At 40.6% G+C, this 23,714-nt stretch overlaps 1 protein-coding gene across 7 annotated transcripts in view; it reads left to right on the forward strand.

Annotated features, from left to right (window-relative positions):
- The window catches only part of nfat5b (nuclear factor of activated T cells 5b), a 37,949-nt gene extending 18,901 nt beyond the window's left edge, over positions 1-19,048 (forward strand). The window contains exons 1-13 of one of the 7 annotated variants that reach the window (XM_013269710.3): positions 18-145; positions 3,625-3,696; positions 4,205-4,811; positions 5,846-6,032; positions 7,068-7,258; positions 7,394-7,566; positions 8,740-8,874; positions 8,960-9,012; positions 9,829-9,961; positions 10,564-10,638; positions 10,750-10,850; positions 11,052-12,846; positions 13,817-19,048. In XM_013269710.3, coding sequence (XP_013125164.1) covers positions 4,222-4,811; positions 5,846-6,032; positions 7,068-7,258; positions 7,394-7,566; positions 8,740-8,874; positions 8,960-9,012; positions 9,829-9,961; positions 10,564-10,638; positions 10,750-10,850; positions 11,052-12,846; positions 13,817-14,055 — 3,672 coding nt within the window. In that variant the 5' untranslated portion in view covers positions 18-145; positions 3,625-3,696; positions 4,205-4,221 and the 3' untranslated portion in view covers positions 14,056-19,048. Of the gene's footprint in view, positions 1-17; positions 146-3,624; positions 3,697-4,204; positions 4,812-5,845; positions 6,033-7,067; positions 7,259-7,393; positions 7,567-8,739; positions 8,875-8,959; positions 9,013-9,828; positions 9,962-10,563; positions 10,639-10,749; positions 10,851-11,051; positions 12,847-13,816 lie in introns of those variants that run through there. The other 6 variants (XM_005467028.4, XM_005467029.4, XM_005467030.4 and 3 more) reach the window with 6 other exon arrangements.
- Positions 19,049-23,714: the final 4,666 nt, after the last annotated feature.

Consider the following 23,714-nt stretch of genomic DNA (forward strand, 5'->3'; position numbering starts at 1 on the left):
CCCCCTCCTTTCACAACAGAGTCAGTGTATGACCTTCTTCCCAGAGAGCTGCAGTTGCCTTCATCCACTCAGCAAAGCCCAAAAGTCATGAGTCAAAAGAGCGGCGGAGAGGCAGGGCCTCTCCCTTCAGCTTCTATAGCATCAGGTAGGATCCTGCTTCTCTTATCCTTATTTCTCCTCTGCAAGCAGGACTGATCATGCCCCACCCTGAAAAAAGTACAACTCATGTTACAGTCTGTACCTTCAGGCAAACAAACACCTGCATCTGGCAAGAAAGCCAGTCAGGCAACCATCGTGCTCCTCTGTGATTCTCACGTGAAGGGAAAAAAAAAAAACAATAATAAAAGGCTGGTGAGGGAAGTTAATGGCAGCTGAACATAGCTTGCTGCCTGTACTCACATGTTGCTATGTACTATATGTTGTGGTCTCTTGTAGCAACAGTTTAGAAATATGGTTCATGCACATGTTTTAAGACAATGATACTAGTGCGTAATGTTAATAAAACTGGAAAGTAGAACGATTGCAGACCATACGAATATGAGGCCCCGGCAAAGGCCTGTTATTCATTACCCCACAGACTAAATCTACTTACCCATTTTTTTTTTCTTAGCCTTTTTTTTCCAGAGAATTAAGAAGCTTTGAATGGCTGTAATCACCTTGTTGACCATTCTGCAGTTCCAAGGTGGAGCTATTATTTACAGAAGAAAATCTTATTAATAGACCAACACGGAAGTCCAGCATAAATTAACAGCTAATGACTATTTCCTGCACAAGTAAAAGTTACCCATGTTTTTTTGAGGACTGTTAGCTTGTTGAGAGCTCCAGATTTAGATCCTGATTGAAATGTTTGGAGGGTGAAAAATACTTTTTCAGTGAGCCACAGATTGTTGAATGTGTGAAGATAAGCATATCTTTTACCCGCCATTGTTGCACTTGGGTTTATGGTTTCATGGTGGAAATGAACACACGAGAGTTTTGCAATGATTCTAGAGATTAATTCAAAATCTCAGCATGTGCTTCTAAAAATGAACAACAAAACAAAGCGTTGTGTCACTGATTTAAAAAAAAAATAAATAAAATAAAAATGAATTTACCTTTGACGTTTTATCTTTGTGCTCTATGTTCACTTGATACTTGTAGTTATTCAAATACTTCAGCTGACCTGTGACTTTTAAATGACTGTTCCAATAGTTAGTTGAGGAGAGATGAACAGTAAAGGGTAATAATGCAAGCAAGGTAGACTCAGAAAGTCCAGGAGCTCCAGACTCCAAAATCAAGTCCGTTGTGATACTTTTGCATGCATGGGAATTTGACAGTGCAGACTGCTATGATACAGACTTTATGGTAGGTTCTTCTCATTGCCTGATCCAAAGCTTTCTACCCCCTTTTTGGTTTTTATAAATGTTTTCCTGCCGACTTTTGATTATTTATACCCGTCCTAGGTCACTGCTTCCACAAGGAATGCATGTAGACCAAATACATCATTAATAGATTTTTGCTTATTGAGGTTTTGCAGTCACGTGACTGCTAACCATGTGACATTTAATTGTCTACCATTTTGGACATGTGACAATATTAGGTCAAGTGAATAAGATCCCAGTCACACAGGCCAGCTAAAAATCCCATGGTCTTTTCCCATCACTTGTGAAATTTTGGCATAAACCACCTTGCACTTGGTTTGGTTGGTGACAGATTGCCGTGGTCGCCTAAAGTTTGCATGGAACACACACAATCTTTTTTACAGACACTCACCGGGTGTTCTAAAAGCGGTAGTAAAACTCTGAAAAGTGCAAAACCAACCAGAAATGGAGACCTTTTGAAATGTTTTGGCTCCAATGCTGGGGTAAAACTTTTTGCTCAGAAAGTGAACGTTTTTCATTTTCGTTACACTTTTTCAAGTTTTCCTACAGTTTGTCACTGCAAATCCAGCTGCCTGTTACATCTGTAGTAGATGTTAGTGTTCCAGATAAAAGTAGGGAGACATCTGTGAAGATTGGTTACAACTCCAGTTTTAACTCCTGATTATTGCTTTTATATTCCTACGATTGACTTGTCATGGGTCATAACGGGATATGTTTAAAAGGTTTAAATGTCTCTTTCTATCACTCTGTAAAGCATTCTGAATCATCTGGTGTCTGAAGAGGGCTATGCAAATAAATTTCACTTAAGTAGTTAGCGAGCATCTGAAGACAAGTCTGCATCGTCCATGCAAGCTACAGGCAGCCACTGCAATCTGATAGTGAACAATGCAATCCCAGAGAGGTTTTTGGCGAATCAGCCTCTTTCTGACTGATTTCACCTCACCAGCCAGTCAAGGAATAGCCCCCCCCCCCCCCCCCCCAGCGTGACATGTGGTTGTCTCACGTCCAATATGGGTGACTACTATCGAGCAATTTGTGCATGATGTCCTGCGAGAAACAGCCATAGTTTTGATGTTTTCCTGGTTGTTTGGAGGAATAATTTGTTGTTTGAAGTATTTAATTTAAGCATTTGCTCTCATTTGTTTGTTGCCAATTCTGTATTTTGGTTTCTGATCATGTGTTTTTTTTTGTCTCTTGATACTTGCTCAAAATGACACTATCTTCATGCGCTCTTTTTTTCTTCCAACTGTTTTTTGATTTTGTTTTTTTCTTTTAAACCAGTGATTCATCCAAATGTCAACAATGTCAAGACCAGTCTAACTCCTTGTTTCCAATCTGCCATTTAACCACCCTTTTTCCGCACTCTTTATATAGTTCATTTTAAACTCTTTTAAATGCTTTTGAAATAACAGTGTGCACCAACCAGCCACAACATTAAAACCGCTTGCCAAATACGATAGCTCTGCAAAACCTCTAAAGGTGTCCTCCAGGCACCAAGATGTTAGCAGCAGAGCCTTCGTTGTTGTGATCTGTAGATCACGCTATTTTTTTTTTATTTTATTTATTTATTTATTTTTTCATATCCTTCTTCACTGAGATTGTGATGTGGGGAATTTTCAGGCCACACCTTGATCTATTTATGCTTCTCAAACCATTCCGGAGCACGTTTGCAGTGTCAATTCTCCTGGTGGAAGCTGAAATGCAGTGAATGTGTTTGCATGGTCTCCCCCAGTGTTTAGATAGGTGATGTGCATCAACGTAACAATACACAAGATTGTTAGGTGCTAGCATTGTCTGGAGCGTCACACTGCCTCTGGTGGCTTGCCTTTTTTTGTCCATAGTGCGTCCTGCTGTTACCAGGTGAAAGAGGTGCACGCACCCAGCCGTCAAGAGGACTCATGATCCGGTTCTGGTGCCTATGTGCACATTATACCAGAGACATGGGACAGGATGGCCACTGTATTAAATCACTCAGTTCCTTGTGCTTGCCCATTTCCTTCACTTCTAACACGTCGGCTCAGAGAACTTGCTGCCTAACGTGTCCCACCCCCCTGACATTTACCATTGTATTCCTTGTTATGTTGGTGGTTTCAATGTTATGGCTGATCAGTGTATATAAGCATGTTGAAGCAACATTATTTTTGCCAAACAAATTTCCCTGTTCTATTGATTTCTTATTTCTCTTCTTTTTAATAAAATCTGAATAAGTTTTTTTACTGTTCAGCTTTTATTGCTTATTCGCTGTCTCATTTTTATATTCCAGGAAGTTCCCTTTGAAGCAGGGAGTGTCTGCATTTTATATGCAGAAAATGGTCTGCAGTTCTCTGCTTCCTAGGTCAGAAGCTTGTTTATTTTGTCTCAGCGGCTATGCTCAGTCCCCAAAATGAACACTGATAGAAAGCAAGATATAAATAAACGAAAAGTTCCCATAATTGGCATGCCTCATATTGTACAGTATTATCATTTGTCCAGATTTTTATTTGAGCATGCACAAAATGCTAGCAATAATGAATTTTTGTTTGTTTTTGAAGTTGATTACAAGACATTGAAATAAAATATAGTGGCCTGCTCAACTTTTGTCTTTGTTTTTAGTCTTCTTGACATAACACCACTCTGCTACAAATACTCCACATTTACAGCTTCATCAGAATCACATGCACATTTATATGTAAGATCTAGTAACAACACAGTTTCTTTTTTGGATGACAACATATAAAAAAAATCTTAATAAAATCAGCAAAAAAATGAAAGAGGACAAAAAAACTATTTTGCTGTTTAATTGGGACTACTAGCCAACATTAGTTGAGATGCCTTTATTAACTATCTAATTATTTGCACTATAGATGCCTCTTCTCTGACCATGGAAGGCCCTCGCAGTGCTTTTTCCACCTCTTCCAGCTCCACCATGCATTCCAGTAATCTAACCAATGACCAGAAACCAGTTAAAGCCAGTAATGTTGATCCAGACGACACCAGGAGTACCAAAGTGGTACCAGAGGCTGCTGGAGCAGAACGTGGAAATGGTACCGGCAGGGGCAGCGGCGAGCTAGCAGGAGGAAAAGGTGTAACAACCCAGGAAGGCGCACTGCATCACCCACTGACCCCATCAAAGCGTCGCACCGTACTGAACATCTCGCCACCTCCAGAAGATTTGTTCGATGACAGCCGAATGTCCTGCCAAGATGACAGGACCCAGGATACAGAGCAAAGTAACAGCATCTGGATGGATGAATCTCTGTCCAACTTCAGTGTGACGAGCACGTTGTCTTACAATGACAACACAGAGGTGCCACGGAAGTCCCGCAAACGTACCCCTCGTCAAAGGCCTGGCCCCAAGACGGTGCCACCAGGGGAGGGCAGCATGGATGTGTTTGATGCAGACAGTGCCAAAGGCCCACACTTTGTCCTGTCGCAGCTAGGCCCTGACAGCAAGGGAGGACATAAAGGAAGGTTTGTACTTTTTGTATTATGATCACCAGAAATTTGTCACATGCCTCTCTACATTTCATGGAGTTGTCAAAAATATTTCCAGTGGTTTCTTCCTGATAAAAGGTAGTTTTCCCTTCCCACTGTTGCCAAAGCGATTGCTCATGAAAGTCATATCATTGCTGGGGTTTTCTATGTTTTTTTTCTGTACTATTGTAGCACCTTGAGGCAACTGTTATTGTGATTTGGCACTATATGAATAGAATTGATTTTGAAATAAATTATGTTACATTAAGTAAGTAAAGAAAACACATTAATTTAGGACATTGTTGACTCACATGTTAGCTAACTTTTTGTTCATTTAATAGTTTCCTTTGATAGTTGCACCAGCCCTTTAGTAGTTACTTGGGTACTCAGCCTTTCTCTGACTATAGCTTTAAAGACCCGTCTTAATAATTTGCTCAGCCCTCATCGTCATTGTAGGAAGAGGTGGTATCAAGAAATGACACGTTGACACACACCGACAGATGGAAATCTTTACCAAACTGATCTGGCTCTAAATTTCCCACCACACTTTGACTGAAGGAGAGCGGTTAGATCAGAGGGGAGGGAGGGGCAGGATACTGAAGTACAAACAATGGTCAGCCACAGTGAATCACAGAGCCCCTCTCAAAGACCTAGGATAAGCAGAGCAGATTAAATAAACAGATAAGGCTGAACGTTTTAGGAGCTGGGGATAGAAAATGTTTGGTTGATGGAGACCCTCTTAACTCTGTATTGCTTAGAGCACCATGGCAACTTCAGAGCAGTTTCACTGTTGTGACTGAGAGCTATGTACTGCAGCAAACCCCAGCCAATTGCATACAGATATATAATACTGTTAGGGTTCTTTTTTTTTCTTTTTTTCTTTTTTTCTTAACTGGGGTTCTGAACCTAACATTGCTGCAAACATTTGCATGGATTAAGTTGAAGACTTTTTAATCCATCATAGGCTACATGAAAACATTAGAATTGGAGATCATCTGCTCGTGTCTCTGTCAAATCGGTCTTTGCTGCAGCTCTGATGAACCTAGGACTACTAATCAGAAAGGAGGAACTCTCTCGATGCAGTTCCCACAAAAGAGTGAGGGGAAAGAGTTGAAGATCCTCGTCCAGCCTGAGACACAACACCGAGCCCGCTATCTGACTGAAGGCAGCAGAGGATCAGTGAAGGACCGCACTCAGCAGGGCTTTCCTACTGTAAAGGTAAGAGTAAACCCTCTCTGTAGTTAATGTTGAAATTCTACTGCTTTAGCATCCCTGTGTTTAACTTTAGCTTAGGGTCAAAGTATTTGCTGATATTGAATTTATTACTGGCAACATTTTCCAAAGAAGTTTAAAAAAAATGGGCTCTATTTTTTAACAATACTGTATTAAACTTGCTGTCATTTTGAAAGCAAAATGCTCCCTCAATTTTCATTTGAGCCTCCTAACAGATAGGCCTCTTGTGTTTACATACATCAAATGTTTTCTCCAAGTGAGGGGTCTGGACTGTGTTCACTGACAGTGGTTTTGTGAAGTGTTCCACTTGTGTTCAAGTGGATATCTACGTCCTTGGGAGGATGAAACAAATTGTCAGAGTCTGTAATATTTCACGAGACTGTTAGTTCTCACTGCTGTTCACAAACGAGGAAGTTGGATGAGGAAATCAGCTCCTTCCAACTGTCCATCGGTTATCAGGAATCCAACTTTCACTTGAGTTCATGTGTGGAAACGGGGACCAAAGCTCTAAGGAGCTGTAGCTTGATGAAAAAGGAATTAAATTTTATGAACTCGCTGAGACTGAAGCTATAACTGTAGTTAACCAACTTCAAAAGCAGACAAAAACCAGACATGAGCCAGAACAGGCACATTGTTTTGTGTTTGATCATTAATTTGCCCAGCTTCTGGAGATGGCCACAAGGCAGCCAGAGCCCAGGAATGACAGGTAAATCATAACTAATAAAACAATCACCAAAGCCATAAAGAACAAAAGCTGACCGTCTTTGCATCTGAAAGCAGAACCTAATAATAAATTAAGCCAACAATGTACTTGAGCATTGAGACATTGACACCATCACTTGGTCAAGTAAGTGAAGATGCACAAGTTCAGCTGAATGCACAGAACTGATTGGGCATTACATGATGGAATAGTGTAAACTTGGAGCTCATTAGTCTCCATAGTTTTGTATGAAAATGTTATGACACAGCAGATCTACCAGGAGCGTTATGTGATTCCTCATCTCTTTTTGCCTTGCACAGTTGGAGGGAGGGAACGAGCCAGTGGTTTTGCAGGTGTTCGTTGGCACCGATGCCGGCCGCGTGAAGCCTCATGGGTTTTACCAAGCCTGCAGGGTTACTGGTCGCAACACCACAGCCTGCAAGGAGGTTGATATTGAAGGCACAACTGTTATCGAAGTGTCCCTGGATCCAAGCTCCAACATGACCCTAGCGTACGTGCTTTTCTTAAAACTGAAATTGTGTCGTTTTAGTGATAGTCGTTAGTCCAATTGAGAACATTTCCTTATAATTGACAAAATCCTCTTGAGAGCAAGTTAAACCCAAGTTAACACTGCACCTCACTGCAGGGTGGACTGTGTTGGGATCCTGAAGCTCCGCAACGCTGATGTAGAGGCTCGCATTGGGGTGGCCGGATCAAAGAAGAAGAGCACACGTGCTCGGCTCGTGTTTCGGGTCAACATCCCCCGTCCAGATGGTTCAGTGCTTACACTACAGACTCCCTCATCTCCAATCCTGTGTAGTAAGTTATTTTTCTCATAATTTCACTGTTTTACTAGAAATACTGTGTTGTGAAGTCGGTATATTAGTTAAACCACTTAAGAAAAACTTTATGCAGAAAATTACCCAGCAAGGTTTAATTACAAGGTACTGTTTACTATATTCATGTAGTTATGACAGGTTAACTGTGCAAAAATGAGTAGCTGACCTGTAACATGTTTGTTAATAATGACTATAATACTGTAAATTGAACTTTTTTTTTCAGCTCCTGTTTCTCCATTTTTAGAGTCAGAGGTCAGGAGACTATTGTCTTCTGATGTCAACATTTGGAGAGGAAGTAGACAAAGATCCCATTAGACTTAGTTGTTTAATAATGCCTACAGTACAAAGGTGTGGTTGGTTTCATAAACAGGAAAGACGCTTAGGGCCATAAGAAAATATCTGTGTCAGTGGATTTGAGAGAATTTGCTCTGAGAGTGGCAGGGGAGAAAGAGAGGCCAAGGACGAAACAATAGGTGTGTGAACTTCTATTGTTTACATGGAGCCAGCATACAACCCAGGGAAATATCTTTCCACAAAACAAGAAAAAACAGTAATCCTGCTTGGCATCTTAGTGTGTGTGCATGTCTGTACGTGTGCATGTGTGGGGGCGGATATTACTCATATCGTGGGGACTTAAATCTGTTTATACAGTCATGTTATGGAGGCTGTAACTCGTGACCCGACGAGGTAGTTATAAGATTGGGTTAGATCTGAGAAAGTAATGGCTATGTTTAAGGTTGACATGGTTAATAATATCCTTTGAAGTCAGAAATGGGAGTGTGTGTGTCCACACATGTGCGTGTGTGGATATGGGTGTGGTGTACAGTAGACAATGCCCAACAAAATCAATGTTGAAGGTAAAGTGTATGTTAAACAGTTTTCTCAATACTTGGTGATCAGTTTTTCTATTTTGATGAAATATCTTTGAAATATTTAAATTTATTGAAAGTTTTAATTTGAAAAGGCAAAACAAAGCTGCCAATCTACTGCACTTCTATGTTTTCATGTTAGTTTTTTGAATCACTGTTTCAGTCGTTTCAGCATGAATTTCTTTGCTGTTACTGTTAGATGTCATTTTATTTCTGCCTGGGTTGCGTGTATAAAGAAAACTTTAAAAACGTAAATGCATGACGTGTATCTGCTGTGTTTACAGCCCAGCCAGCAGGAGTGCCTGAAATACTGAAGAAGTCACTGCACAGCTGTTCAGTGAGGGGTGGAGAGGAGGTCTTCATCATTGGAAAAAACTTTCTTAAAGACACCAAAGTCATATTTCACGAGAATGCCTCTGGTCAGTAGTAAACCTTTGTTTTGCATGGTCATTATAGGTGAGGTCATTTCCCTGGTTGACACTTTACATCTTTTCTGTGTTTCAGATGAGAAGTCATGGAAGGCAGAGGCTGAAATTGACATGGAGCTTTTTCACCAGGTGTGTTTTTTTTATTTATTTTTGATCTTTTTTGTGCCAAACAATTATGGTAATGGCTAATGAGCTCAGTAGATAGATGCAGCCATTTCAGACTGGTAAGTGGCTTTAGATGTAATCATCTTAAATGGCTGCTGTTCAAAGGTTTGAGTAGTCTCATTGTGTTCTGACCTAATTACACTCCATCTTAGAGGCTATTACTGAGTGTGTCTCAACAGTCCAGTCTGAACCTTTGCTCTTGTTAAACGAAATGACCAGAGCGATGAATCTGCAGCTGCCAAATGAAAGTATTCACATTTTGCTAAGACCTTGACACTCTCTCATAAACCAGTTTTACAGTTATCTGAAGTTGTGCTGAATAAACATGATTGAATGAACCAACTCGGCTAACCATGCTTTGATAATTTGAAAGATAATTTGGCATTACTTTGGTTGGTTAATGGCCTTCTGTGCTTCTTCATTATTGAGCCAAGTTTTACCGCCACCAGCTGCTGGTAGCTGGAAGTGCTACTGTCATTGATATTTAGTTGACATGGCTGCATGTTAGTGGCTAACACATCCACCTCAGACACAATCAGATCCCAGGGTCAAGGCTGGAATGCTAGTGGACTCATAGTGCTGGTCCCAAGCCTGGATAAATGGGAGGGCTGCATGTAGGATAAATATTAATAGTAAAATAATATCAATATCTGGTAGCTGCAAATCCATCGTCTACAGCGAGAGTAAGAAACATGATATATTGCCCATTTATATTTGATTTCACTGTGACGTCAGATGTGTCATAGAAATCTCTATAACAGATTCTTTATCATCCCAAAGAATCACCTGATAGTGAAGGTTCCTCCCTACCAGAACCAAGCCATCACATCTAAAGTGTGTGTAGGAATCTACGTGGTGACCAATGCTGGGAGATCCCATGACGTTCAGCCATTTACTTACACCCCAGATCCAGGTAGGTTTGAATCCGTTTCACACTAATTCACATAAAGTGTGTCCTTTTTACAATCAGCTGATAGAAAGATGACCATGAAAATGTAATCGAGACTGTGGTAACCTTGCATGTAGCCTTCAGATTACTGGGTCATTTCTCACACATGGCTGATTAGATTTACTGACTGGTACCAAAGCAGATCAACCTAGTTTGAAAAAAAGCTGTATTGTATTTAACGCCCCAGACACACAGGCCAAATTTCATTCTCTAGGTGTTTGGCCTTGAGGCATACACATTCTTTTCCTGGTGACCGATGGTTGCCAGGGGTTCGCAAACCAGTCTATTGGCCTGTGTGATTGGGCCTTAAACCTTTGAGTATATCAATATATTGTCATTGTTAGTTTTAGCAGTCATTACCTTTTAAATTGTCTCTTTACTAGTTAATTTGATATCCTTGAAGTCTTCTGAGTAAAACACTGAAAGGTGTGACAAAGTAACTAAACTAAAATTTAGTTGCTAGCATTAATTAGCTGTCCGTCACATCATATGTAGCTTTACTTAAGTAACATTTTTGCTGTGCTGACATTTTGCATCAATTTTTGTCGTTTTGCTGACACTTGCAGCAACACTCGATGTTCCCGTGAAGAAAGAGTTGCCTTCTCCAGTGAAGACGTGTTCTTTTGATGAGCAAATTAAAGGTTATTTTTTTTATTTATTTCAAATTTTTTAACAAAGCCACCAAGGTTTCCTATATATAGTTAAGTGAATACATGGAAAAAGATGTAATATAATCCTTGCTACTCATACAGTTGTGGATGGATCCCTGATGCCTTTGTTGTCTTTAGTGAAGAGAGAAGATGTCACTCCAATGGAGGTGACAAGCAACCTTCAGTCTTCAGGAGTATTTAAGGTGAAGCTTTTATCTTATCTTGCTTTCATAATTTGTTTTAAAGTCAAGTCTTTCAATCCATTCATGTTTCATTGTCCCTGAAATAAAGCATAAAGGTAGTATTCTTTGTGGAAATATGTTTTGAAAAAGAGAATAACAGTGATGCATAACTGAAAAGCAAAGTGAAGCACATCTTTTGTATTCTGTTTTGTGGGTTACCAGCAGACTGGTGATCTGCGTCCAGCCCAGCAGAACTCTGATATGACGGCAGGACATCTAAATAAAAACAGAGTATTCTCCAGCAACCTGTCTCAGCCTGCAGGTGATCCTGACAAAGGCCAGGCTCCTGTTTTTACCAGCACTGAGCCCTTAAGCACCATCCAGAAGCAGGACATTGTTGCGGGCAGCTCGTTCTCTGTGCCTGCAGACTCTCTGCTTCAACAAGGATCACAGCAGTTCCTCCTGGAGACCAGAGATGGCCTCAGGCAAGAGAGGCCAGGTGTCAGTTCTGGAGCTGTGGGAAGGTTGTGTGGGGAACCTGCATCTCAACCGCAGCAGCTGCCACTCTTTCCTCCAGATGAAGTAGCCCAGCTGGAAGAAGCAGTGAGACAACTAAAAGCCAAAGGATACTGTAACTTATCACTTCAATCTGACAACCCTATAACCAAACAGCAGCAGCAACACATCCAGCATCAGCAGCAGATCCAAAAACAGCAAATTCAGCAGCAGCAACAGCAGCAGCAGGTTATGGAGAATCTGCAGCAGCAGCTGTTTCAGTCACAGATTCAGATGCACTGTGCCATGTTTCAGGATGCATCCCAGGCCAAGAATGGAGAGCTTCAGGTCTCATCGCCAGGTGTGGTGACTAACCAGGGGTCGCTTTTTCAGCCGGACCAGCAACAGCAACAACAGCAGCAGCAGCAACAGCAGCAGCAGCAACAGCAAGCAGCTCTTTTTCAGCAGGCAAATGATCTTCTTTCTATCCAGACCAACTTCCTCCAGCAGACCCCCTCTCACTCTTCACCACCGATGTTTCACAATCCCAGCACTCTGGCAGAAACGCAGGATCCACAGGGGGCGCTGTTTCAAAAAGCCTCCCAGGAACAGGTCCAGGCTGCACTCTTCCAAAGCACCATGACAGTGCTACAGTCTCCAGATCAGCAAGCCTCATCCTCTGGACTTTTCCTCCCCCAGACCTCTCTGTCCAATCAGCTTTCAACCAATAGTTCCCAGCAACAGCAGCAGCAACAACAGCAACAACAGCAGCAGCAGCTGGCCTTCCTTAGCGCTTTACAATCCTCTTCCCCTGAGCCACAGTCAGTATTTCAGACCCAGATCTCCCCCATCCAGCAGAGAAGCCCCATGGAGCAGGAGCAACCATCTCAGCCTCAACACCACACACAGCCAGCCCAACAGGCCACCCTGTTTCAGAGCATCTCCCCACATTCATCTACAAATTCACTTTCTCCAGGCCAGCAGCAGCAGCAACAGCAGGCTGGCTTGCTGTTTTGCAGCAACACCCTTCCCACACCAGACCAGGGCTCTAGCATCCTTTTCAGTAACCAAGGCCAGATGCCTCCTTTGACCAACAACAGTCTAGTTTCTCAAGAGCCCCAAAACACCCCTCTGCCCTTTTCTCAAGCCAACATGGTGACGGTAACCCAGCAAGATCGCCCAGAACCCATGACCTTAGGGAACCCTGGTGAACCACCACAGCAAGCCATGTTTCAGGAGCAACAACCTATGCAGCTGGGGAACAGCAGCAACAGAGAGGAGCAGCCTGTGGGTCTCTTCATGCCTCAGTCCACTATGGCCTCTCTGCAGGGGGGTCTGGCCGCTCAGGAGCTTGCACAATCAGCCGTGTTTGCCTCCCAGAATGGCGTGGCAAACCTCCAGACAACTACATCCTCCCCTGTTCAACAGCCAGGGTCTCTGTTTCAAACAGCTGTCAGTGGGAGCGTCAATCAATCCAGCCAGCCTCAACAAGCTGGCCTCTTCCTTTTTGGTATCCAGAACGGTAAGGAATTTATTAGGCAAGTGCACGTTGTTCAAACTGTTGAAATGACACAAAGTGAGAAGTGAGGAACAAGATTATCACTCAGCTGTCCGACAGCAGTTTTGGCTCATTGTTCTGATTTTAGCGTTCACAGCTTTGCTCTTTTCGTTCACTCTGGTTGCTCTCATTAGAGTTGTTTCCAGACGCAGCAAGCAGTTGTTTATGGTAAGAAAAGATACAGTTAGTAATTAGCTGATAAACCTAAAGGAGTATTACATAGTCAAAAAGCCAATTTTTTTTTTTTCTTCATTATTTAGCAGAGCTGAAAAGGAGCTTCGTCGAGTGATCAGACTCACAACTCTGACTACTGAGCATTGCTTTGTATCTGCTCAGTATTTTCACCACATCATCTTGGTGATAGAACGTTAATGTGTTCATTGCATAGACCAGGGGTAGGCAACTCCAGGCTGTGTTGGATCAAGGACACATCTAAAACCTGCAGGACACCAGCACTCGAGGCCTGGAGTTGCCTACCCCTGGCATAGACTGTATCTCTCTGTTTCACTACTTGTTTCTGCTGCCCTCAAGTGACAAAAATTAGTTACTTCAGATTAAATTTCACATGTCTGTGTTAGAATGTATCCTTTTTATTTTTTATCAATGTTCATCTTTAACATATTTGTAAAGTTGTTGTTTTTTTATCCCCATCCCTTAATTGTCCAATAAAGGGAAAAAAAAATACAATACAATTTTTAAGTCGTATTTATAGGTTGCAAATTGGCAAGAATTGAGTACAGTCAAAACTGGATTGTGAGGAATCATTATTGACAGTAAAGTAGTGGCTGTGTCCACTTGTCAGTCAAATATATGACCAAAGCATAAGCAGTGAACAGATTATTATTACTTACTTTGTTCAAGGGCCTGTGGTTTGTTATTTTCTTGAATATGGTTTCTGTTGAGTCATGAAGCCCTTTCTGTTCCTTCCTTGCAGAATGCGGCCAGTTGATGGAAACTCCTGGAAACACGCTGTCAGATCAGATAATAGCAATCAGCCAGTCTGGTCAGAACCAGAGAGAGAGTGAAGTGCACATCCAGTCCCTGCTCAGCCAGTCCCTCTCTCAGTCTGGTACTGTGCCGAACACCATGTCTGCCTCTCAGAACATGGAGAAGATTGACGATCTGCTGGTCAGCCTGCAGGAGCCGGGCAGCAACATAACTCGTTCCTACTAATTTTAATGCAGGTTTATAACTTTTTCTTTCTTTAAAAAGTTTTATATGTGGAAAGATTGTAAAAATTTGTAGGTCCAAATATTGTCTCTTAGGAATTTTATGTAGGTTAAACCTTTAAAATTAACCCTCAGTAATGTGTTTATTTCTGGTCACCTAATGTTTTTTTTTTTTTTTCTGAACTATATGCATATGATTTGGTCTTCTTTTAAGGGTGTGTTAGGAAACAACAGTTAAGATGAGCTAAAGATTTTATAGTGACCATGAAGATAAAGTGGACAAATTAATATTTGGATAACTAAAAGAAACGAAACGCAAACGTCTCTAACTCAATGACTGAATGGCTGAAAATGGCAATGGACTCCAGAGAAGGAAACTTCCGTGAAACTTTGAAAGATGTTGAATTTAGTCCTCTGCAAAGACACTAACCAGCAAACCTTGGAATTTGTTAGATTTCTATCTGTAAGTAGAATTTCACTAATGTTATTTGCGGTATCTTTTAGTTCTTGTGGTGTCTTCACAAATCACGTTATTTATTTATTTTTTTTCTTTTTACTTTTTTAAAAACTTTTGTATTTTGGTTGCATGGAGCATGGATTGTGTGACACAGTGAGAGGAGTGCGGTATGTAGGGGTTGAAGGGGTGTCAAACTCGTTTTAGTTCAAGGACCACATGAAATCAGTTTGATTTCATTTCAGTGGGTGTTAGGGTAGTTGAATTACTGAACTTCAACTTTAAAAAGTTTAAAAAACTTAAGTTAATGAATCCTCCATTTTTCAAAAAGAAAACAAAAACCAACAGTCTGAGATGTTTTTGGTTTAACTTCAGTGTGGCGTGACAGGCCATGGGTTATTTCTTTTTCAAGAGGGAGTTGGTTTAGACAGCCACTCTCATTAGTTGGATGATTTTTAATTACTTTTAACTACTGCTATTAAAAAACCCAACAGACTGAAGAGGCCAAAGATTGTGCAAGTTTTACAGTTTGTTAAAGTCTTCTAGTGGGCTGAATTGGCTCCTCTGCCCTCATGTTTGACACCCCTGGTAGGTAGCTTCTGTTGAGTCATGTGATCCAACAGTGTAGAAAGTGTGAAAGAAGGCTGGAGCAGGCAGAGAAATGAGAGACAAAGGACGAGCTGTAAAAACGAATACACACTAATCTTATGTAACATCACGATTAAGTTTTTATGTTTGTGGGTGCATAATATGTCATTGTTGTAGCAGCAAGCTTGCACCCGATAATGTAAATAAATCCGCTTTAGTTGTCTTTGTCACAAAGTGACTTTGGTTTCATTGATGATGGAAGCTCAGATGCTCACTAGGTATACTATACTTTTATGTGTTATGTTTTGCTGCAAATCAGTCTTGTCAAGGCCAGTTGAGTAGACTGATGACTATAAACTAAAATATTTGTAGTTCAAGCAAAGTTTGTCAGTGTGATGGTCAGTGCAGATGTGAAACACACACCAGTCAGCCACAATAATAAAACCTTCAATAGTTTAATCCTGTTTATCGCCCTGCTGGAAGAACTTGGTTCCTGGCATTCATGAGGATATAACTGGACCTGTTGTTTGACCAGCGTAAATACAGCTCAAGGAACGTCATGCTTCCCAGATCCCGGTCAAGCATCGACAGTTTGAGCTGGAACAAGCCTGGTCTACGGAGTCCTCAATTTACTACCCACCAAGTCCCGAAGGATCCTCGCCACCAGAGATCAGGACTTCGTCAGAGGTGTTTTGGGGGACCCATGCAATATTAGGAAGATGGGTTTTAATGTTGTGGCTGATCAGTGTCTTTTTGAGTATGAAATACTTTGCAGTATCCACCACAGTGTACAGGCTTTGTAATGAAGGCGTGACACAATTTAAGGCATTTAAAAAACAAAAACAAAAACAAAAAAAACCCCATCACTTTAATGATGCCGGTCCATTAGAGAACAGTAAAGCCCACAGGAGGCAGCAAGTTTGCCTGAAGCTGCCTCTTCTGCATTGTTTACAGTGAATATGAATATGGATCATAAAAACAAATTACCACGAGAGTCTGATTTAAGCCAGTATCGCTAAATGTGTCCAAATTAGTTACTGTATAACAAAAATGTTTTATAACAGTGTGTCTTTTTGACATCCGTGTTACAACTGTCAGTGTTCATTCACAGAAAAAGCTAAAACTTATTAGATTCCTGAAAGCCGTGCTGGAAAACTGGACAAATCAGGAAAAACTTTAAGCATTTAACATTTTAATGCAGGTGATGTAACTTCAGATGACCTATATCTCATATATCTACATGCACCTAGAGCAGAATATATTATATATAGAATATATATATTATATTTTTTATGATGAGGGTTAGATCATTGTGTGCTTTAGTGTCATTTTGGTGGTGTCATTCTGCGGCAGGCACGCATGAACAGGAGTAGTATTCTTTCTTTTTTTTTTTTTAAAAAAAAGCCTTTCCAGCAGGTTATTAATGTGATTGATTCAGTGAATGTTGAAAAAGCAGCAACATTCATTAATGCTACTGCACATCTCATCCAGGATAGTGTATTAACATGCACGAACAGAGCCCGATACTTATGTTTTCTTGTAAATGGATATTGTACAGTTTTTACAGACTTCATGTCGCCGTAAGCAGTTGGCCAGTAACCTCTGGACCAAAGTTGGACTCAAATCTTGCTCTGAATGAATCCAGGAATGATGGAAGGCCAGTTTTATGGCTCATGAGTTTTTATTCTCTTTTTACAGACTTGCATTTTAGCTTTACGATCAGCGTAGATTTTTTTTTTTCTTCCTTTACAGAATTTACAGATTTTATTGTTAGACATTGTTCTACTGTTCACGCTTTTCCCCTCAATGTCATGTCTAGTTTCCCTTTAAAGTGTGTGCACGAACAAGGGGCTGGTCTCTGATAGAATCGGCTCTGTTTTACGCCTCGTTGTTGCCGTGTTTTCTGTGTATAGTTTGTCAGAAATACATCAACGCCGTTACATTTTATATGCTAGGATGGAGACGCTGTAAACTTGACTAATGTAATGTGTGGAGCTACAGTGCGTCAGTTGGAAGAGTTGGAGTGGTTTTTAAAGGGACCCGACTCCTGAAGAAAACCGGTCTTTGGAGAAAAGAGCTTTCTGAGATTGGCTTTCTTCAATTTGTGACATTGTTTAATAACTAATATTTCCAGTGTTGAGTATTTATGATTTAATTTCCTTTTGTTTGTAGATACTACTACTTTGTTTTTTTTGTTTTGTTTTTTATCAGTTTAGTACTTGTGCCTTTTTTCAGAGAAGTATATGTAATTTATTTGTGTGTTGGTTACTCTCCAAATTGTAATCAGAGCTGTGTTTCTAACTTCGTGAATGACACCGATTGTGATTTGGCAGCCACCCCCCAAAGAGACACGCACACATGCTGATACAGGCACCTTGCAATGGATATTTCTGTGCACAGTTCCTCCTGTGACTTGCAGAAGTTGTAGCTACAACGTTAAGCTGATGTCACATGTTTATTTATGGTTTGTAATTAGACCGAAGGTCCCATGTGACCAAATACTTAAAGACAGGGCAACAGTATTTTTACAATGAATATAACAAATGTGCATCACGGTTGTAAAAGTCTCATTTTGAGCCACAGTGAAAGGTACACATATGGGGGAGGGGATTCCTTTTTTTTTGGGGGGGGTAATTGTTTTCCTCAATTATGTATATTATGTGTAATTGTTGATCAGATATGAGTGTGTTTCGCACATTTACACCGTCGTGTATGGAAAAGAAGAGGGAGGTTGTTGTTTTTGTTTTGTTTCCAAAAAAAAAAGTTCTCATGTTTTTTCTCATTTTATTTAATTTTTGTTTTCAGTAGAACAAGATGTGGTTTTCTTTTATTATTACCTATTAATATTATGTCAGCAGAGTCACACACATTTTATTTTTTTTCCATAAACACTGCTTAAAACACCCATAACGATTGTACACGTGCCTTAACGAGATGTTGTAGGAACAGTCAGATTGTCGTTTTACCACTGGTGCTTGTTTAACATCCCACTTGCCCCACCAGTGATGGTTAGTCCTCATTAAATAGAATGTTTCAAGCCATAACACTTTGAGTGCACTTTAAGTGCTCGACAACAGTGACCAGATAAATGAGGTTGTGGTGGATTCATGTGTTGTGCAATTTGTGTCATATCTGACTTGTTTGTACTGAAGTACCCATTGCATTTATGTTGTTCGACACAGATGCAGAAAAGATTTTTCTCTGAAACTGCTATGCAGCTAATAAACCTTTTTAAATGTAGATCTATTACTTTTTGAACATATATTTTTCTATATTTCCTCTCCCATTTTTTAGACTAAAGGAGAAACCAAAATAGATGTTCTTTGTTATTTACAATTGCTGCCTGATTTTAATTCTGTTAGTCAAACTGCTAACTTTTCAGCAACAATTAAAGATGCTTTCTTGTGTTTTGGTTGAGACAAGGGTCACAAATGTGTGTTTTCTTTGTTACCATCTTACTTAAAGGCTTTGTCGGGAGATGTAAGTCATACCTCCGTCTATACCAGTTGTTTACTGCGCAGTGGTTCTCTTTCTTCTGATGTCTCTCAGGGCATCCTGGTAAACAGGATGTCATTTTAATTGTCACGAGTCATTTTGCTCAGACCTGTCAGACCAGTAAAAGGTGGTGCACACTTGATTTGTTCTGCAATTTGAAAACTGTGTGGATAATTATCCATGCCACAAATTCTCTACAAATTGTATTTCCCATTTCTCTGCCATATTTAAAGCCTAACTGAACCACTCTTCTAGTAAACATATGAAGGTGTAAAAATCTTCCTTTCTGTTTCTAACCATGTGAACAACTATCAAATCATCATTACCCAATATATATTTAAAAAAACAACAACAAATAACTAACTTTTATATATCTGGCTTTAATTGGGACATTTTTACTCTCTTGCAATTAATTTTCTGTTAAACTTGCTGCTAACTGTAATAAATGTATTTACTTTAAGTTCTAGTTGGGTTTTTATTTCATGCTTCTGGTGTAAAACTATTGCTTGGCTATGAGAGGAGGACACAACTTTTATTAGTTTTAGTTTATTATTTGGATGCCTTCTTAACACAAATTAAGGTATTCCTAGTATTTGTTTTTCCACACTGACTTCATGTAGATTGTTTTCTGATGAAACATAGGATTATGTTTCAGAAAATAATAGTTGTATCATTTGGTATATTGTTACCAAAACACCCCTCTTTTAATGAAATAAGTAGCAACAAAATATCAGATAAAGCAATCTGTAACTGAGAGTTAATTTAGTTACTGCGCCATTTAATGGAATAAAGTCTGGCAAAATCGTTTTTAAACGTTTCTCCTAAGCGTAGGATGGAGGGAGAATAAACTGGGCCTACCTTAATCCAGCTTTAAATGTGTTGAAAGAAGATCTCAATTAAACTACACGCATTCATGCAGCATGAAGGCGACATTATACAAGTTATGAAACATTTCTGTTAGATTATGTTAGATTTATGCTAGATTTCAGAACATATAGTAATGTTGGTATGCAATTGAATCTGCTTTTGTCTTGCACTGTCCACTTTTCTGCAATGACAATGCAGATTTGCTGCGTGTGTGTGTGTGTGCAACATTGGCATTTGTTTACTCAGATCCAAGGCAGGCCAAACCTCTGTGTTACAACCTTCAGAAATTCTTGCCATATCGATACAAAAGACACACATTCACAATATATGGGTACACAAGTCTGTTTTATTTCAAAGTGTTTCAAACTTTACAGCGTTTGCAGACCCAGTGTCCATCATCCCTGCATTTGGCACAGGTGAATTTCTTACATGTTGCACAGGTAAACCTGCTGCGATTCCTGTTGCAGCTCTCTTGCACCTGGCACTGCGTTGTCTTTACAGTCCCTGGCACAGCAGCTTCAGCAACCTGCCTCTGTGCTAATATGTCCTTGTGCTGCATGAATCGGCAACGAAGTTCCTGAGCTAGAAGACTCAGAAACAATCTTCTTTTGCCTGTCCACCCTGTACATGCCTTGTACAAAATGTAGGCATTCACCGCCGCCAGGTCCAGCATATTGTAGAAAACCGCTACTGGCCACCTGTGTGTTGCTGCTCTTACGGAATACATCCGCGCAAGTTGAAGTTCACGCCGAACTTTATTCACCGTGCCCAGTAACGTTGTTTTGCGCTGCAGCAGTCTGTGCGACAGTGACGGTGAAGTAAAGAAATTGTCCGTTGTGACATTTCTCCCATCATCCAAAAACGGCTCCATCAGTTTCATGACCACGTTCTCTGCCAGCCTCTCTCCCTTCTGACAACTGGGGTCTTTTCCCAAGTAAGGAGATGCACTGCAGACATATTTGGTGTCCAAGTCCGTGGCCATCCAGAACTTGATCCCAAATTTGCCTGACTTGGTTGCGATATACTGTGTGAATGGACAACGAACCTTGGTAGGGAACAGCTGTTCATCTATGGTCATGTGTTCTCCTGGAGTGAAACTCTTAGCACAGTTCTCGTTGAAGCGTGTCCAGATGTCAGAGATTGCCGCACATTTGTCTGTTTTCACCCGTTCTGCCCGCGTGTCTTTGTCATCAAATCGAAGGTGTTGCATAATTGAAATGAATCTATCTCGGGGCATTGTCTCTTTGATTACTGGCACCAGAAATCTTTCTGACCAGCAATCCACAATGGCACCAACGGGACACATGATTGCTCTTACAAACAGAATTGAAATGAATGCCATCAGTTCATGAACTGACAAATTCCAGTCCGGCTCTGTTCTGCGGGCTTGATGTACTGTGCACTTTCTGATGGTCTGCAGCATTCCCACGTCTAACAGGCAAAGGAAGCTTTGGAGCACACTTGTAATCTTACGCTGTCGGAAGATAAACAAATAGAGAATGGTAAATTTACATGAACCTCACTCTAAATGGGTTTATATAAATATCATATGTAATATGGCAATGACAAACCTTAGCAAACTTTGTGGGTCCAGCTTGCGCAGTGAAGGACGAGCAATTTGCTACTGCACTGGGCATTCCAATGTCCTCCTCTACGCACACAGTGCCGTCTTTTGCTGTGTGGCTCTGGCTGGGCTTCCCAGTACCACGGGGCCTCTTCCGTGGAGGCATGTTGGGTTCTTGTTCCGTCTCCTTTTCAGATTCTTCTGAGGAGGTATCAGTGGCCTGCTGGACAAATGAAACCTCTCCTCCATCAGAGTCTGCTTCGTCCATTTCCTGAAGCAAGGCCAAAGCCTGTTGCGTGGAGAGGTTCTTCCTGCGTGGCAGTGATACGGAGGCCATCCTGATGTGCGTTCTCAGAAATGTGAAGAAGAAATGATTGTAACACAGAGGTAGTGATGGGCCCTGCAACACTGACGCACCGACGCATGTATCAAGCTCACCTAGCGAAGCCTGTATCGGTGCGTGCGTCGCTTTAAGAAAAAGTCACGTGATCGATACAGCCGCTTTATCGCTCATTGCCAACGCGCCAAACTGTGTTTAGTCACCACCAAAAAAAACACGAAATTACTCTCGCAAAGATTAAAAAAAAAAAAAATACACATCTCTCCATAACAAAATGGAGCCCGAAAGAAAAAGAAATGTTTCTGCTGTGTGGGATCATTTTGATCTTTTAACTGCAAATAAGGTAATAGTTTGTCTGTCTTTGTTTCAGTGTAATCTATCAGAATAGGAAAAACAGCAATGTGAGTTGAAGTGTAAATTATTTATTTCATTTTATGCAGGTTAAATGTCGCATCTGTTCTGCGGCGCTTTCTTACACAAACGAAAGCATCTCCTCAGTGTTTAGGCATTACAGAGCCAAACATGAAAATGAGGAGACAAACACACCGAGAATGAACACAGGTCGGCCTATATTGACACTGAACAGCTTTATCATCTTTTTTTAATTTTTTTAATTTTTAATTTTTTTATTAATATGTGTTTTATTATTTTGAAATCAAGCATCTAGGAAGACTGTTCTGGACCAGTCAGTCCTGAATTTTATTATAAGGGACTGCCAACCCTTAGTATTGTGGAGAGTGTCGGAGAGAAACATTCCAAGATCAGAGGATCCTTTAAGGTACTCGGGGAATAGGAAGACATCTTATCAGAACTTTTCCCACCTGGCTTTACAGTTTTTGTGTACCCCAGCTTCATCTGTGCCTGTGAGTTTTCCAAAGCTGGGGAAATGGTGTCAAAAAAAATGCAATAGACTGAATGCAAAAACACTGGATAAACTTATTTTTCTGAATAGAATTTTATAATAAACTCTGAGTCAAATGGGTAATATTACATTCACAATACTTTCATTTTAATTTTCACTTAGTGTCATTCACAATATATTTTATAGATGTCTACAATATTTGAAATGTAAAAGATATAAAATGATTCCATGAAAAGTACAATACCTTACAGTGTACAACTATGACGAGGTCATTGAATTAGTGTCTGCTGTGAGTCTCAAGTAAGTTGCCTGCAATGATATTTAAGGTCCAGCAGGTGTCAGTATGGAGCAAAACAGCAACACTGTGTCGACACAGTATCAATACAGTTTGGGGAATGTGCTGAAACGCTTCACGAGGCCTCATCTACCCATCACTACACAGAGGTTTGGCCTGCCTTGGCTCTGAGCTACTCTGAGTAAACAAATGCAAATGTGCCAGGCCTCAAGGATAATGGGTGGTTGGCACAATAAAAGCTCCTTCTTCTTCTATATAGGGTTTATTGGCGGTTGGCAAACAGCAAAATGGTGCATTACCGCCACCAACTGGTGTGGAGTGTGGACCGAAATGACAAAAAATAAATAATTAAACAAATAAATAAATAAATTAAAAGAAAAGAAAATATTCAAATTCTTCCGAACAAATGGGTCTGTCTTAAAAACCAAAATACAGCCTGATAACTTTCACTCAAAGAGCTCACGCGAAATAAATCAAACAAGTCCAACTTCACTTTCATATCGTCCAGCTTTTTGATCAGCTGTCTCCTCTCCATATCATACTTCTGACAATGCAATAAAACATGTTCTATTGTTTTCTGTTCCCTACTGCAGTCACACTCCCCTGTACAGTGTTTACCTATTAAAAATAATGTGCTATTTAAGCCAGTGTGTCCAAATCTCAGTCGAGATATAATCGTCTCCGCTCTCCTGTTTCGTCCTGTACTTCTCATTTCCCCCACTTCCCTTTGGATGTTGTACAACCATCGCCCTTTCCTCTCCTCCTCCCATTGCTTTTGCCACCTTTCCTTCATTTTGTGTCGTATTCTGCTCTTGAGCTCCGTCCTACTCACACTAATAACCATATCTATCATTGGTCTCCTTGTTGAGATTTTTGCTGTCCTATCTGCCATTTCATTTCCTTTAACTCCATGATGCGCTGGTACCCATAAGAATGTGACCACAAGCCCCATCATAACAAGTCTGAACAATGTTTGCTGGATCTCAATCAGAATGTCAGGTCTGCAGTCTGAGTGGCTGTCTTGCCACAACAAAAGCCGGAGGAGAAACGAGCTGACGACCTGTGAAAATCTCAGCAGGGGTGATTAACATCTCGGGACTTGCACCAGAAAATAAAAAAGCCAGTAATTCTAGTAGGTGTTGGGTTGAGGGAAGTTACGTAAAATTTGCGTAGGTTTAGTAAATCTAGTAAATCAACT

The sequence above is a fragment of the Oreochromis niloticus genome, linkage group LG1 (genome assembly GCF_001858045.2).
Source record: "Oreochromis niloticus isolate F11D_XX linkage group LG1, O_niloticus_UMD_NMBU, whole genome shotgun sequence".
In the NCBI taxonomy this organism is placed as follows: domain Eukaryota; kingdom Metazoa; phylum Chordata; class Actinopteri; order Cichliformes; family Cichlidae; genus Oreochromis; species Oreochromis niloticus.